At 35.1% G+C, this 17,398-nt stretch overlaps 1 protein-coding gene across 2 annotated transcripts in view; it reads left to right on the forward strand.

Moving 5' to 3' along the window:
• LOC111154238 (sodium channel and clathrin linker 1) overlaps positions 1 to 17,398 on the forward strand; it is a 191,423-nt gene that overhangs the window by 53,197 nt on the left and 120,828 nt on the right. For both annotated transcript variants that reach the window (XM_022513725.1, XM_022513735.1), the window contains exon 9: positions 48 to 118. In XM_022513725.1, coding sequence (XP_022369433.1) covers positions 48 to 118 — 71 coding nt within the window. The remainder of the gene's footprint in view (positions 1 to 47; positions 119 to 17,398) is intronic.

Consider the following 17,398-nt stretch of genomic DNA (forward strand, 5'->3'; position numbering starts at 1 on the left):
TTTAAATGTTCTAATACTGAATGTTTCTAATTTTTTTTCTGTGGCAGACTAACCAACACTTTCTGAAAGCAGTAACTGAACAAAATGTGGAAATCGAGCGACTCCGAAAACAACTGAGGTATTTTCAAAAATGAATTTTGTTATTTTATTAATAATTATTTTTCTTCAGAATAAGTGATGATGCCACAGTTTTTCCATGAGCATTTTTTTCTTCCCTTTAAGCTTCTGTCAATAGCTTTCTGTATATATGATGTGTTAGTACTGAAAAAGATTGAAATTGTGACACTTAGCAGGAGGCAACTATAATATATATATATATACACACACACACATATATATATGAAGGGATGTTCCATGAAGGTAAAATCAGTGCCTATGGAGGACAATCAATTCTCTTAGAAATATTTTTTCTGCACATATCTTTGTATTCCCCAATAAGCAGACCCTGAGAAAAGGGATTTAGATGTAATACGAGTGAGCACCAGTAGAGGAGTGGGGAAATAAGACCGGGAAAAAGACAAAGCCAATAGAAGGTTTTTAAAAAATCAGGTGACTTAATACTATACATGTTTATTGGCCCAGTGGTTTAATAATCATTGCATTAATAGACTTCACAGGAAAAACTTTTTCACTTTATTTCCCCCTTATTCATAATACTTAAAATTCACAAGTATAGACATAATAGAGTTTTGCTCTATGATGGAGTCATTTAGAAATATCTTTAAAGTATAATATGAATTAACATTTTATAAAAAATATAAATTTCTACATTGAATTTAGATGTCACATCTTAGTCTCCTCCAATCTATGACAATTCCTCAGTCTTTGGCTTTCATCATTTCAAAGCTTCTGAAGAGTACTTACCAGTTATTTTGTTCCTTTGATGTTTTCTCAGGATTTAGACTATGGTTATGAATTTTTATGAAGAATACCACAGGTGAAGTGCCTTTCTTATCTTATCAGGGAATACATGATATCAATAAGTCTTATTACCAGTGATGTAAACTTTGATCACATGCAAGGTGGTGTCTATCAGGCTTCTCCACTGTTACCCTTTTTCCCTTTCCAGGGGTTTGTCACAATGTCCAGCCCCACTCTAAGGCAGAGGAATTGGGTTTTGCCTCCTGGAGGGAGGAGCATCAAGACATCTGTGGACTTATGTTAAGCCTCCATAGTAATTAATAAATACTTTGGGGGAGATATTTTGAGGCTATACAAATATCCTGGTTCTATAATTTAGATGTTTTCAAAAGCCATTTTTACATATATCATTTCCTTTGCCCGTCCTAAGAATCCTTAATTTAATGAATAAATGGACTGAAAATGAAAAAAATATATATATAAATTTCTGTTTGTTAAATGAACCTTGCTATTTATTTTTATACCAGCATGTATTTTGCCCCACAAAATATTTTGCTTTTTTAATAATTTATTTTATAGAATTTTATGTACCACTTTTTATATTTTTATTGCCTTAATCAACTTCTTAATTTAATTTAAATAAATTTACTTTCTTTTCCCCTAGACATTTCTAGTTGTGAGCTCTTATTTGGTCTTCCTTGTTTCTTCAAATGTTATTAATTTACAGTTTAAAATAGTAATGGTTTCTTTAATTGCAAGATTTTGTTCATTTTTTCAAGATGGAAGTGGTTTTTTTTAAATTATAAAAGTAATGTAAGTCCATTATAGAAAACTCTAGATAGTATAAAAGTATAACAAGTTGCAGTACAATTCTGGCACTAACCATAGTTAGTCCAGGCTCCACAAGTTAATAGCATAATTCCCAACAAGACTATGCTCACTAAGACACAAGGTCAGGGATCCTCAGGCCGCCCACACATCTGACCAATTGGCTATACTGTGTTCCAAATAACCTACCAGGCTTAGTAATTCTCTAGAATGGCTCAGGGAACTTATGATTAGTTTTATTATAAAGGTCACGGATCAGAACCAGCCAAAAGAAGAAACCCATGAGGTGAGGTCTAGGAAGGTCTCAAAATTTGAACTTTCATGTCCTCTGTCCATGGAACCAGGGAGCATCACCCTCCTGGTGTATCTCATGTTCACAAACCAGGAAGCTCACGTAAGCCTTGGTGTCCGGAAATTTTATTGGATTTTTATTATTTGCATATGATTTATGTTAAATGTAAATACATATACTTTTAATGATATTTCTAAAATGACTGCATCATAGAAAAAAACTTAGACTATACTTCTGAAATTTAAGTATTATGACTGTTTGAACTGGCCACTTGATTGAACTCAATCTCTAATCTCCCTCCGCTCCCTGGAGGTCAGGAATTTGGGCCTGTATCATAGGGCTCAAAGCTCCAACTCTCTGATTACATGGTTGCTCTTTCCAGTATGGTGCAGCTCCTTTCTGAAACTATTTAGGGTCCTAACTTGAGTCACTTTAGCATAAACTCAGATGTGGTCCCAAAGACCTACTGTAAATAAAAAGATACTGCTAGCCATTTGTATGTCTTCATTGAAGAAGTGTCTGTTCATATCTTCTACCCATTTTTTCATATGATTATCTGTTTTGTGTGTGTTGAGTTTGAGGAGTTCTTTATAGATCCTGGATATCAACCTTTTGTCTGTAGTGTCATTTGCAAATATCTTCTCCTATTCTGTGGGTTGCCTCTTTGTTTTGACTGTTTCCTTTGCTATGCAGAAGCTTTTGATTTTGATGAAGTCCCCAAAGTTCATTTTCGCTTTTGTTTCCTTTGCCTTTGGAGACGTATCTTGAAAGAAACTGCTGTGGCTGATATCGAAGAGGTTACTGCCTATGTTCTCCTCTAGGATTCTGATGGATTCCTGTCTCACGTTGAGGTCTTTTATCCATTTCAAGTTTATCTTTGTGTACGGTGTAAGGGAATGGTCGAGTTTCATTCTTCTATATATAGCTGTCCAGTTTTCCCAGCACCATTTATTGAAGAGACTGTCCTTTTTCCACTGTATATTTTTTCCTGTTTTGTTGAAGATTATTTGACCATAGAGTTGAGGGTCCATATCTGGGCTCTCTACTCTGTTCCACTGGTCTATGTGTCTGTTTTTATGCCAGTACCATGCTGTCTTGGTGATCATAGCTTGTAGTAAAGCTTGAAATCAGGTAACGTGATGCCGCCAGTTTTATTTTTGTTTTTCAACATTTCCTTAGCAATTCAGGGTTTCTTCTGATTCCATAAAAATTTTAAGATTATTTGCTCCAGCTCTTTGAAAAATACCGGTGGGATTTTGATCAGCATGGCATTAAAAGTATAGATTGCTCTAGGCACTATAGACATTTTAACAATGTTTATTCTTCCGATCCAAGCGCATGGAATGGTCTTCCATCTTTTTGTGTCTTCTTCAATTTCTTTCATGAGTGTTCTGTAGTTCCTCGAGTATAGATCCTTTACCTCTTTGGTTAGGTTTATTCTCAGGTATCTTATGGTTCTTGGTGCTATAGTAAATGGAATTGATTCTCTAATTTCCTTTTCTGTATTTTCATTGTTAGTGTATAAGAAAGCCACTGATTTCTGTACATTGACTTTATATCCTGCCACGTTACTGAATTGCTGTATGAATTCTAGTAGTTTGGGGGTAGAGTCTTTTGGGTTCATCATCACTAGCCATCAGGGAGATTCAAATTAAAACCACATTGAGATACCACCTTACACCAGTTAGAATGGCCAAAATTAGCAAGACAGGAAACATGTGTTGGAGAGGATGTGGAGAAAGGGGAACCCTCTTGCACTGTTAGTGGGAGTGCAGGTTGGTGCAGCCACTTTGGAGAACAGTGTGGAGATTCCTCAAAAAATTAAAAATGGAGCTTCCCTATGACCCTGCAATTGCACTACTGGGTATTACCCCAAAGATACAGATGTAGTGAAAAGAAGGGCCATCTGTACCCCAGTGTTCATAGCAGCAATGGCCACAGTCGCCAAACTGTGGAAAGAACCAAGATGCCCTTCAACGGACGAATGGGTAAGGAAGATGTGGTCCATATACACTATGGAGTATTATGCCTCCATCAGAAAGGATGAATACCCAACTTTTGTAGCAACATGGGCGGGACTGGAAGAGATTATGCTGAGTGAAATAAGTCAAGCAGAGAGAGTCAATTATCATATGGTTTCACTTATTTGCGGAGCATAAGAAATAACATGGAGGACATGGGGAGATGGAGAGGAGAAGGGAGCTGAGGGAAATTGGAAGGGGAGGTGAACCATGAGAGACTATGGACTCTGAAAAACAATCTGAGTGTTTCAAAGGGGTGGGGGCGTGGGAGGTTGAGGGAACAAGGTGGTGGGTATTAAGGAGGGCACGTATTGCATGGAGCACTGGGTGTGGTACAAAAACAATGAATACTGTTAAGCTCAAAAGAAATTTTAAAAAATTAATTAAAATTTAAAAATTTTAAAAAGATACTGCTACTATGGCGGGGGTGGGGTGTAGTGGTGGGCTTTCAATTTTAAATAGAGTATTCAGAATAAATATTACCGAGCAGTTGAGATTTGAACAAAGACTTGAAGAATGTGAACATTTCCATACAATTGAGGGAAAGAGTGTTCAAAGTATAGAACTTGCCACTGCATAGTTGGAAACATACCTAGGGAACAGCAAGGAAGTTGGTTGTCTCTGTGATCTATTGCTGAGTAGCAAACCATTCCAATATTTTGTGACTCAAACAATAACCCATTTAGCTTACGAAATGAGGGACAATAGAGCAGTTTTCTGGTCTGGGCTTACTGGGCTATATCTGCTAGACTTGCCCATGTGTCTCTAGTCAGATGGTTGGTCCACTTATAATGCAATAGTTGGCAGTGGGTGATAAACCTCTCTGGCAGTCAGCAGTTTCTTTACCAGGACAACAAGGAAAGTCTTACTTCTTCACTTGGTCATGGCAGGATTCCCAAAGATAGTAAGAGAGCAGATCTCAGTGTACAAATACATTTCAAGCCTCTCTTGAGTCATATTTGTTAATTACTTATGGCAAAGAAAGTCACCAGGTCAACCCAAATTCAAAGGATAGGGAAATAGATAACGCTCTTGATGGGAATATTTTCAGCCTCATGTTACAAAGATGTGGATGTAGAGTGGGAAGAATTTGGGGCCATTTTTTATACTTTCTCTTACCTGGTATACAGAGTAGACTGAAGCAGAGTAAATGAGAGCAGTAAGAGATAAAGTCAGAAATGTTATGGAAAGTGGAAGACAAGGTCATATGGGGCCTTATAGGCTATTGTGAGGACTTTGGTTTTTTGCTGTGGGTGAAATAGGAATGGTTTTTTTGTTTCTTTTTTAGGAATGGATCTTAATAGAAGATTGACATGATCTGACTTATATTTTATTTGATTGATCATTCTGACTGCCATATTGTAAATAGACTGTAATGAGGGGAAAATGGAAGCAAGGAGACCAGTGAGAAAGCTATCACAGTAACCCAGGCAAAAAATGTTGAATAGGACTGTGGTGGTGACAGTGGGAGATGGTTAAGATGTGGTCACTTTCTGGATATCTTTTTTTAATGTTTTATATGATAGATTTAAGAGGATTTACTGATTGGGTGAAGGAACCAGAGAAATTGAGTCATCAAGGGTGACTGTGGGTTTTTTTTTTTTTTGTTCTGTTTTTGTTTTTGTTTTTGTTTTTCCATAAGCAACTGAAGAATGAACACAGAACTCTATGTATAGGTGGCCAGATTTGATGGGGATGGAGAAGTTGGGCCATATTGAGTTTGCAGTAACTACTGGAAATCCTAATGCTGATAACTGTTAGCAAGCAGTTCAGTAGAGATCTGGACTTAAGATATGAGATGTTTGATGATCAACATAAGAATAGTGTTTAGAGCCATGAGACTGGGATAGATAAGTACACATGACTCATGAACAGCACAGGTTTGAACTTCATGGGTCCATTAAGATGCAGATTTTTATCAATAAATACATACAGTATTGTAAATGTATTTTTTTTCTTCCTTAGAATTTTCTTAACATTTTTTCCCTAAGTTACTTTAAGAATACAGTATATAATATGTATAACAAAAAATATGGGTTAATCAACTGTAAATGTTATCACTAAAGCTTCTGGTAAACAGTAGGCTATTAGTAGTTAAGTTTTGGGGGTGTCAAAAGTTATATGTGGATTGTTGACTACATGGGGGGTTGGTGCTCCATGTTGTTCAATGGCCAACTTTTTTGAATAGGAAGACTAAATTCCCTAATGAGAATAAATCTTCCCAGATCTTTAAAATTAATCTCAGTGTAAATTGTGTTAAAACCCCTATATTTTGTGTGTATATGTGCCTGAGAGAAACTTGGTAATCTAATCCTAACATCATTCAATAGGGAAGTGCCATTTGCCAAAGCCATTCTGTAGAAGAATAAAAAGCAGTGTTATTTGTAAGAGCATGAGTTTGACAAAATAGAACAGAATAAAGAGTAAATAGAAATTTAGTATATGACAGAGGGGGGATTATAAATCAGTAGGAAAACAATCATATAAGGATTGGTGGCTATCCATGAAAAAAAAGTCTGTAAGGTTTCGCTTTTCACATTTAAGTATTTATATGTTTTTATGGATTAAGTATCTAAATGTAAAAAGCAAGACTGTATAGATTTTTTTTTCAGTATCGAACAATCTCTCTTGAACATTTTGCTAGGGAAGTGGTTTTTTTTTAATTTTTAATTTTTCTATTAACATATAATGTATTATTAGCCCCAGGGGTACAGTTCTGTGAATCGCCAGGTTTACACACTTCACAGCACTCACCATAGCACATACCTTCCCCAATGTCCATAACCCAACCACCCTCTCCCTACCCTCTCCCCCTAGCAATCCTCAGTTTGTTTTGTGAAATTAAGAGTCTCTTATTGTTTGTCTCCCTCTCGATCCCATCTCGTTTCATTTATTCCTTTCCTACCCCCCCAATCCCCCCATGTTGCATCTCCACTTCCTCTTATCAGGGAGATCATATGATAATTGTCTTTCTCTGATTGACTTATTTTGCTAAGCATAATACCCTCTAGTTCCATCCACATCGTTGCAAATGGCAAGATTTCACTTCTTTTGATGGTTGCATAGTATTCCATTATATATATATATACCACATCTTCTTTATCCATTCATCTGTTGATGGACATCTAGGTTCTTTCCATAGTTTGGCTATTGTGGGCATTGCTGCTATAAACATTCGGGTGCACGTGCCCCTAGGGAAGTGTTTTTTAATCAAAATTTAAATCCAGGCCAAAAAGGAAAGATTGATATATTTAAATATGTTAAATGTAAAACTTCTATTAAAAAATCAGTATGTCAAATGAAAAAGCAACTCTTAGTCTGTGAGAAGACATTTGCAATGCATATAATTAATAGTACATTAGTGTTGAGATACATTAACTAGGCATCAGTAATAATAAGTAAAAGTCCAGGAATTGGGCAAAGTATATGAACATTTCAAAAGTCATAGCAATCAAGAAAATGCAAGTTAAAATAATGCGATACTATTTCTAAATACTGCTACTGAAATAATGTGATAATTGTGATACCAATTATCAGTATCAGAAATGTGTGGAGTGTAATAACAAGGTACAAAAGGAAATTACAGTACAGGATGATATAGTTTATATATTTTAAATACTTTAAACAGTAATGTATATTGGTTATGGATATATACTTTTTTAGTTATATACATAGGGTATGTAGTAAAATAAAATGTATATATGTTGTATGTGTATATATATTATAAAAGAAACAATTTAAAAATTACTAGGACTGATCTACCCTAACTTCAAGTTAATGATCGTCTGTATTCGTAGAAGTGGGGCATTGGAAGCAGCCTAAGTGTGTGTCACTGAGGAAATGGATAGGTAAAATGTAGTGTTTGCATCCTGTGGAATACTGTGAATCATTTAGAAACATGTATTTACATGTAAAGGTATAGTTTTGGCAACATAGATCTAAAAAACAAGGCTTTATTAAAGTAAAAAAGGATATGGATCTATAACATAAAAACACATGCTTGTAGGGGCACCTGGGTGGCTGAGTCGGTTAAGTGTCTCCTGGGATTGAGCCCAAATTGGGCTCCCTGCCCAGCAGGGAGCCTGCTTCTCCCTCTCCGTCTGCTGTCCCCCTTGCTTATGCTCTTTCTCTCTTTGTCAAATAAATAAAATATTTTTTTTAATGCATGCAAATAACAATATACATTTTACCAGTATATGTGTATGTCCAAGAATATATTGCATTTTCATGTGAACCTACAAAGTGAGGAATGAGAGAGGGATTGGGAATCAACAGAAAAATAAAAGAAACAAATGTGAGCAGTTTTTCACAGCTAATAGTGAAATGGGTCATGGAAAGAGTAGTGTGATTAGCTCCACTCTGTGCTCAAGGTTCAGAAAGAGTAGAAGAAAAAAGAATGTGACTTACAGTATACATAGGATGAACCAGGGTGTGGAGATTCTGGAAGGAAGATGAATAAGGAAATTGATTCATAAAGACTTGCGGTCATATGATAATAGAAACTTAAAATGCATGTAAAAGATTCCATATAGGAAAAATGGGTGGAACTTGGTAATATAGGACTAAAGGACAGGGGGAGAATTTCAGAATTTTATTGCTAAAGCTATCTTAATGATCATCTTAGTTTAACTGCCAGTTTTACGGAAGAAACCAAACTGAACCAAAGGTTCAGGAATTGTCTTATCCAGGGTTGCACAACAAATTCATGGAATTGGAATTCTGATCTTATAATTGCTAATCTGGTGAGTTTCTAAACCTGGCTTTCTGACAGTATTCACAGAAGTAAGAAAGTCCAGAATGAGAGTTAATTATTAAAGGATCATGAGTGCTTACATTGACTTTTGACATCTGCATGGAAGTTTCATTTGGTTTTTGGACATTTAGGCCTAAAGATTTTAAATTAAGGTTAGATATCAGTAAAGGTAGTTGTGATTTTCTAAAGCCTAAAAGTTTTTAAGTGTTTAATTGTCCGTGAGCAGTTTTGCCATAATATTTACTGACAATATTCCGTAGCTTAGCATTAAGCAGTTCATGGTTGTATACATAAAACTATGCTTGCTTTTCCTGCCACAGATTTGGAGAAACATAAGGATAAGCAGATGCTTCTTTTAGAGTAGAGGGTGTTGCTTTCAAGCTTGACAGATTCTGAATGATGGGGCATATTGACATTACCAGAACTTGGGTTTTTGAGATGCCCCTAAAACTATGCCAAGAATAAATAAATTGAAAACTCTTTAAATGCTAGATTTGTTTAAGTTTGTACTTATACTGAAAACAATTAGTTTCATTTGCTGTCTGGTTTTATAGTGCAAAAAAAAAAATAGAATCATAGGAACTTATAATGAAAGCTTTTATCTTTTCCTTCTCAGTAGTGTCTGGTGAGGCTCTGTCATAGATAAAACTCTCTAACCTAGTTTCTAAGAACCTTCATTCACCAGCCCCCATCCCCACCCTTCCAGTTATGTACAAACTGCTCAAAGTAGTCATTTTACTGTTTATCATGGAAAAGTTTTGGTTTCTTCCTTTTGCCTTTGATCATTATTCCGTTTCTCAGAAAACTTACAACTTTCAAAATCTGGTTAAAATCTGCCTTCTCCAAGACTTCTCTCAATTCATCACACCAGATTTTTTCTCTTTTCTTGTTGATATACTCAGCATCTATTCACTTTAAGATGAGATTTTATGCTATTTCTCTTTCAGTTCTTTTTTTTTGGTCATATATTTTGTTTATAACGTATATTTAGCTAACTTATGGAAATGATTATTTTTCAAATCATGTGATCACATTGTACATCTGCCTTTTTTTTTTTTTTTAATTTTACAGAGCAAGTGAGCATGAGCTGTGGGACGAGCAGTGGCGGGGTGGGGCAAGAGGGAGGTGGGAAGAAGCTCAAGCTGACTGCACTGAGGGCAGAGCCCAATGTGCGGCTCAACCTCACAATCCTGAGATCATTACCTGAACAAGATTCTAAGCAGGAATCAGAGGCTCAACCGAGTAGGCCACGAGCAGGGTAAGAGCAGAGGGAGCAGAGCAGGAGAAAGAGAGAAGCAGACTTTCCACTGAATGTGGAACCCGATGCTGGGCTCTATCCCAGGATCCTGAGATAGTGACCTGACCTGAAATCAAGGGCCAGCTGCTTAACCAAGTGAGCCACACAGTCACCCCTCAAAAATAACTTGTAAAAGGGCGTAACTGTAAAAATTGACTAAAGCACTTGCATAGAGATCCTTATTAACCTTTTATCAGATTGGCATCGTCAGAATATTTATTAAAAAAAATTTTAGCCACTAAAGAATGATCTCATTAGCAGACACAGATATTATCTTCATATAAAGAATCTGTAACTTGTCAATCACCTTATTTTATGTTTATTGAAAACTTAAACATATACATGTGTGCTCAGTGTAGAAACGGTCCTTAATAAGTTTCTGTATGATATAGCCTCAAAATTGTTGTAATTGGACTCATTTCACACATCTTTTGTGGATTCAACAATTTCCAAAGATGAGATCCCATTCAGTTTTTCTAGCTTGAGGTTCTTTTTGTTATTTTCACTCACATAGGTCAAAGATACTAAACTCAGCTTCTTACCATAGTTCTTGAATCTTTTTATATTTGTGAATGACACCATCCAGTTCCTGCTTCAGAAAACCAGGAAGCATCCAAAATCCTTTGCTTTTCCAGCTCTACCCTCTAAATGTCTCTCAGGTCCTCCACTTTTTTATCACTATATTGTTACTGTTTTGCTCGGTCCATCAATGCTGTAGTAACCTCCAAATTAACTTAGCCCTCCCCACTTTCTTTTTTCATAGTCTTCAAAATTATCTTTCTAAACTAAAGTCTAATCATGTCTGTCTTCTTTGATGGCTACTAAATGCCTGTAGGATTTAATTCAGATTACTCAAAATGACATTAAAGCCTTATGTGACTTGACCCCTGGGAACTTAACTCTGTATTTTGTCAGTCCTCACTTTAATTTCCTGAACTACTTTCGGTTTCCCAAACAAGCCATGCTATTTCATAACTCCCTACTTTTGTTCACATTGTCAGTCTGCCTAAAATGCCTTTTGCTGATAAATGTCTCAACTTTCAAGGTTCAGCTCAAGTGTCACATTTTCTAGAAATCTTTTTCTAAATCTTCCTTGCATAGGAACCAAGCATGCCTACCTTTGTGCTTCAGCTGTAGACTGCTCATACATCTGTCAGAGCATTTTTAACAGTTTAGTGTATATAATTCTTTACAAATTGATCTTTGCTAGTTTATAAACTCCTCATTTAGCCATTTTTATCTTGCCATCATCTAACACAGTGCTAGATATGTGACAAGTGACAAGTGCTCAAAAAACATTTTTTTTTTGAGTCCTTAAGTCAGTTAAATAGTTAAATTGCTTCTCATTGGAGGGGCATAACTAAATTTATGTGGGTTTTTCATTAGTGTACTTCACCCTTAGTCTTTTGGGGCACAACTCTTTCCTTGGACTATAATTATTTAGAAAATTATATGTTAAATTTTTCAGTTGTGGAGTAATGTATGTCTGCTTAGTAGTTTTCCTAATGCACACCTGAAAAAAAAAAAACACAACATTTCTAATCTAACTAATAGTAGCCTTGTGGATAAACTAAGAAATTTTTCAATATTTCCCATTATGGATCCAGGCTTTAACCTATATTGACTTTTAAATCTGTCTTTATTACTAATCATCTCTAGGTTTAAATGCATGATAGACACATTTGTGTATTTTTTATGTTTAGTGTTCTATTTAAATATGACATAAAATCCAGGAAATCTTTAAAATGTGATCATAAAATGCTTTATAACTGAATGGTTTTATTGAAGAGTGTAAGAGCTGATGTGATAGGAATGTAATTTTTGGTATAATCTTATTATGCTTAGTGCAACAAAGTTTAAGTTACATAAATCACTATGTATATTCATTGTATTCGTTAACTTTTTATGGATGCATACTTTTTTCTTCAAAAATGTGCCAATAATTTTTTATATATTTTAGAAATATACGTATATACCTTTGCCATGTAATAGTTTTATTTTAGCTGAGATAACAGATTTTTCTCAGATGTTTCATGTCCAAATTTGAATAATATTGTATCGTCTATTATAAAAATGCTCTGGAAATCTGGAATTCATGGATCACCACTTTCGATTCATAATGTTTCTTGGAAACTATCCCTCATGAGAGATGGCCCTGTGCAGGTGTGCTTGTCATAAGAATTGCCACAGTTGCTTATGTGTTGGCAGCTAGTTTTCTGAGCATAGAAAACATGTATTAAGATAAGAAAAGGGCTTTGTTGGCATTTTCTTATCCCATCATACTGTTTGATTTCAGTGTTATTTACTACTTCAGTGTAAACTTTATGAGGACAAATTACTTACAGTGGCGCCTGGGTGACTCAGTCAGTTAACCATCCAGCTCAGTTTTGGCTCAGGTCATGATCTCAGGATTGTGAGATCAAGACCCAAGTTGGGCTCTGCACTGGGTGTAATACCTCCTTAAGCCTGTTCTCTCCTTCTGCCCATGCCCCAACCCCTTTTTAAAAAAGGTAGGGGTTACTTACAGTGACCCCCTTCTCAAAAATGTTTTTCTTTTCCTTTTCATCTTTAGAGGGCATAAAGAATATTAGACTTACTTCTAGAACATACTGGTCAAGAGTAGAAACAAATTCATAACTTAATTGTTTGGAACTTTTACCTCTAATAGGGGATTACTGTTTTACTTCAAACTATGTATCTTACTGGTATTTTATATTTTGCTAATACTCCACATTTGCACACCTAAACTAAGAATGTTCTTCTGAGTGGTGTGAAGTTTAAAGAGCATAGGCTTTGAAGTCAAACAGCTCTATATTTGTATTCTTATTTTTTTATTTTCTATTGACTTGGGCAGGATGCTTAACTGATTTAGCTCTAGTTTCCTCATCTTTGAAATAGAAATAAAATGAGCTTCTCTGCAGTTTTGCAATGTACTATACTTTTATTATCCTTGCTCTCCTCCATTCTACTTTGATATCCAACCTATGTAAGTAGGCTTTTGTAAGATATATAAAGTAGTCCCTCTTAGTCTCTCTTTTGTGGGGTTCTCCCGAGACCTCCAGTATATAGATGTCACCTGATTTTCTTCAGATTACTGTTTTTTCTTTCCCTTTTTTGAAATTGCTTGGAAGAAGAATCTGTATGTACTATAGTCACTCATTGGAATTTCTTTCAACTTAGATTTAGTCCCACCTCTCTAATCTTTTCCTCAAGTTTACTGGTACCTTTTACCTTGTTTGCCTGAAAACAAAATTTCCATTCTTTTTGACTGATGATTTTTCTGTCCTTCTTGAACATTTCTCTGCTATCTTTTGTGTTTGTGCCCTGATTTCCTCTCTGACCTTTGTAGCTGTTTCTTTTCTTATTTAGCTTTTTCTGCTTCTTTAGTCTACCTACTGAAAGTAGACATTTCTTAAATTTCTAGCATATTATATGATCACATTTAACCTACCCAACTTAAAATTTAATCTCAGTAATACTGTTTCCCCGATATGTGCCTCTGGCAATGATCACTTTGTGGAACTCTGTACTTGAATTGGTAAAGCAAAGATTTTCAAACTTTTTTTTTTTTTTTAGCAGCAGAACCCTTTTAAAAATCTTATACATACAACCCCAATATATAAAAATGACATAAGTGGGACTGCTATGATTGAGGTAAGGAGTGCAAATCTTCCCTATCTTGTAATTAATACTGTCATCAAACCTAGGAATTTTGCTTGATACTTCTCTTTTGCTTTACCACCCCCACCCCATTCAAATCTTTTTGGCTCTATTTCCAGATTATCACAAATCCAATCATTACCACTCTCACCTCTATCCCAAGCCATCACTATCTCTTGTTTTTATGTCTTCTATCTGATCTCTCTACTTTCACTCTTATCCACTGAAATCATTCACTATACACCAGCCCAAGTAGTCTCCTCAAAACATAAAACAAATCACATTACTCACCTGTTTTAACACTCAGTGGATTTTCATTGCAATTGGAACAAATCGCAAATTTCTTACTGTGTCCAAAGGTACTTATATGATAGGACCTCTCTGCCTTCCTCTCTGATTTCTACTTTTTTTCTGTAATACATCCTAGCTAATTGTAATTTCTCGAAATACCTTTCTTCTACTATTTGCATTTATTGTTAATTCTCTCTGCCTTACAACTTTCCCTAGATTTCCCTAAGTTGACCCCATTGTCCTTTAGACCTTAGCTCAAATATCCTTGCTAAGACAGGCTCTTCCTGATGATCCATGTCTTTCTCTCTTTGTTCTATACCATGTGCTTCATAGCATTATCACACTCTGAAATTACTTCATTTATTTTTTTACATATATATATTGTCTTTCTCCCTCTACTACAGTGTAAACTTAATGAGGACAAGGGCTTTGTCTCCCTTGCTTACTACTGCATCACCAGTGCTGACAATAGTACTTAATATAGTTTACATTATGTGCTTAATGAAATAAATCTAGGGCTCCAGAAATACAGTTTAAAAAAGAAAACTGAATGAGTCACCAACACTTGAAGCTAAACGTGTCCTGACTGTATTCACAGTGTCTGGCATGTTACAAGCATTCAATAAATATTTGTTCAAAGAATGAATGGATGGAATCTCTTAGATTCTATCCTGGTAAAATCTATGCCATCTTACCCAGTGGAACTGCTTACTTATTATCAACATTACTCTAGATCTTTCCTGCCTCTGGCTCATTTATTATGATCTATTGGTTAAAGGAGGAGACAGAACAATCATTCTAGTCCAACCTTTTTCATAAATGCCAGATTTGTTTACTTTATTTATTTTTATTATATTCAGTTAGCCAGCATATAGTACATTAGTTTTTGATGTACAAATGCCAGATTTAAATTCTAAAAGTACAGCTCTGATTCCATTTTTTGAGCAAGTCCTTGCATTTAAAGTAATACAGATCACTTAACTTGTTAATTGACCCACACTGTAACCTCCCATCACCTTTCCAGTCTTATTTCCCATCTTCTCTAAGCAAGTCCTTCACTTTCCTACCTTCATGCTAGTACTTGTTCCTTCCTGAAGCTTCTCTTTGTCTCTGCTTGTGAAATTCACCATTTCTCAGCCAATTCTCATTTTAAATACCTCCTGCTTCAATATTCTCTGAACTAAATGCAAATATACTACCTACTCTGAATCATAATACTTTCTTTTTATCTTGGGTAGTGCTTGAAGAAGTGTGCTTTGTGGCCCTTCTAAAGATAACTATAGGACCCCTGGGTGGTTCAGTCCTTAAGTGGCTGCCTTCAGTTCAGGTCATGATCCCAGAGTCCTGGGATCCGAGCCATGCATCAGACTCCCTACTTGGCGGGGAACCTGCTTCTCCCTCTCCCACTCCCCCTGCTTGTGCTCCCTCTCTCGCTGTCTCTCTTTCAAATAAATAAGTAAAATCTTTTAAAAAAATAAAATAAAGATTACTGTATCTCACCTATCTTTGTGTGCTCTGTACTACCTAGCAAAACATCTTTTGTGTCTGATACATGACAGGTGTGTGGTAAAAACTTTTGAACATGTCCATTGCATCAGCCTATATAATAACAGAAAATTAATGTGTTCTCTAGATTATCAGTGGTATTTAAAGTTGTAACACTAAAACTATATTTGTAATCATTGTTTACAATATTTTTGCAAAGATAAACATGTTGATTATGAGTTATTGTGTAAAATCTAAGACAGTAGGTAGAATCAACTATAGTGATTCTGAAGAAGAGAGATGCCAGGTACTACCTTTCCTTCCCCTCCCCCCAATATTCTGAAATAAGACTCAGAGACTATGCACATATGGTTGCAAAAAGCTCACTCTCATACACAGAAAATATAGAGAACTACTAATATGATAGAAAATTATATTCTTACATAGAATTCAGCATTTTGAACTAAATTATATATAACTTTGAACTAAATTAGATAAAAATTTTATATGAATGAACTATGTTTAGACTGTGGAACCTCCCTTAAAATTTTAATAGCTCAGTACATGAATTATTATCCATTGTTTTTAGAGTTTCTCAGCAAGCTTCTGTCTTTTGAAAAGGTTTAATCATTACACTACAAAGATTGAAAGGAGAGAAAATTAAAATAAAACTTTTCCAAAAATAAATAAATAATAAATTAAAAAATAAAATACAATAACTTGTTCTTCTTATTTCAGTTTCCTATAAACAGCAGTGATCTTAAAAATTCAGAACTTTGTCTGAAATTATGTTTGGGGATTTTCAGAAGTTTTTAAGCACAAATGATTGGTTTATTTATACTAGATAATTACAGAAGTACTTATTAAAGTACCTGATGTGTGCATTTTTCTTTTACATTTAAAAATTTAGAATATTTGGAGTGCCTGGGTAGACTCAGTTAAGCTTTTGCCTTCATCTCAGGTCATGATCTCGGGGTCCTGGGATCAAGCCCTGCATCAAGCTCTCTGCTCAGTGGGGAGTCTCCTTCTCCCTCTCCTCTGTGCTTTCTATCAAATAAATAAATAAATAAAATGTTTAAAATTTTAAAAAAATATTTAGAATATTCAACAGTAGCCAAATTATAGAAAGACCCCAAAGAGTCCATCAACTAATGAATAGGTAAGTTGTGTTACACACACACACACACACACACACTCACACAGAGACTAGAATATTATTCAGCCATTCAGAAAAAGAATGAAATTCTTGTCATTTGCAATGATGTGAATGGAACTAGAATGTATTATGCTAGGTGAAATAAGTCAAAGAAAAATACCATATGATTTCACTCATGTGGAGTTTAAAAAACAAAACAGATGAACATAGGGAAGAAAAAAATTGAGAAAAAGCAGATAAAACAGATTCTTAATCATAGAGAACAAACTAAGAATTGTTAGGAGGTGGGCATTTGTGATGACCACTGGGTATGATGTATAAGTGATGAATCACTAAATTCTACTACTTACTGAAAGTAATATTACACTATATATTAACTGATTTTAAATAAAAACTTGAAACAAAAAAATAAAAACTTAGAATATGTATCAAATCAGTAAAAACTGGGTTTTATTTCTTTCAGAACTTTACCATTTTTCCTTGTATGAAAGAATTATAAACATTTCTAGAACTCTATTGATATGAGACTACAAAAGAAATTTATAAAAATTTACCTTAAGGAGGAGTCAAGATGGCGGAGAAGTAGCAGGCTGAGACTACTTCAGGTAGCGGGAGATCAGCTAGATAGCTTATCTAAAGATTGCAAACACCTACAAATCCAACGGGAGATCGAAGAGAAGAAGAACAGCAACTCTAGAAACAAAATCAACCACTTTCTGAAAGGTAGGACTGGCAGAGAAGTGAATCCAAAGCA

This window comes from Enhydra lutris, unplaced genomic scaffold, assembly GCF_002288905.1.
Source record: "Enhydra lutris kenyoni isolate GAN:26980312 unplaced genomic scaffold, ASM228890v2 scaffoldscaffold3, whole genome shotgun sequence".
NCBI classification, from domain to species: domain Eukaryota; kingdom Metazoa; phylum Chordata; class Mammalia; order Carnivora; family Mustelidae; genus Enhydra; species Enhydra lutris.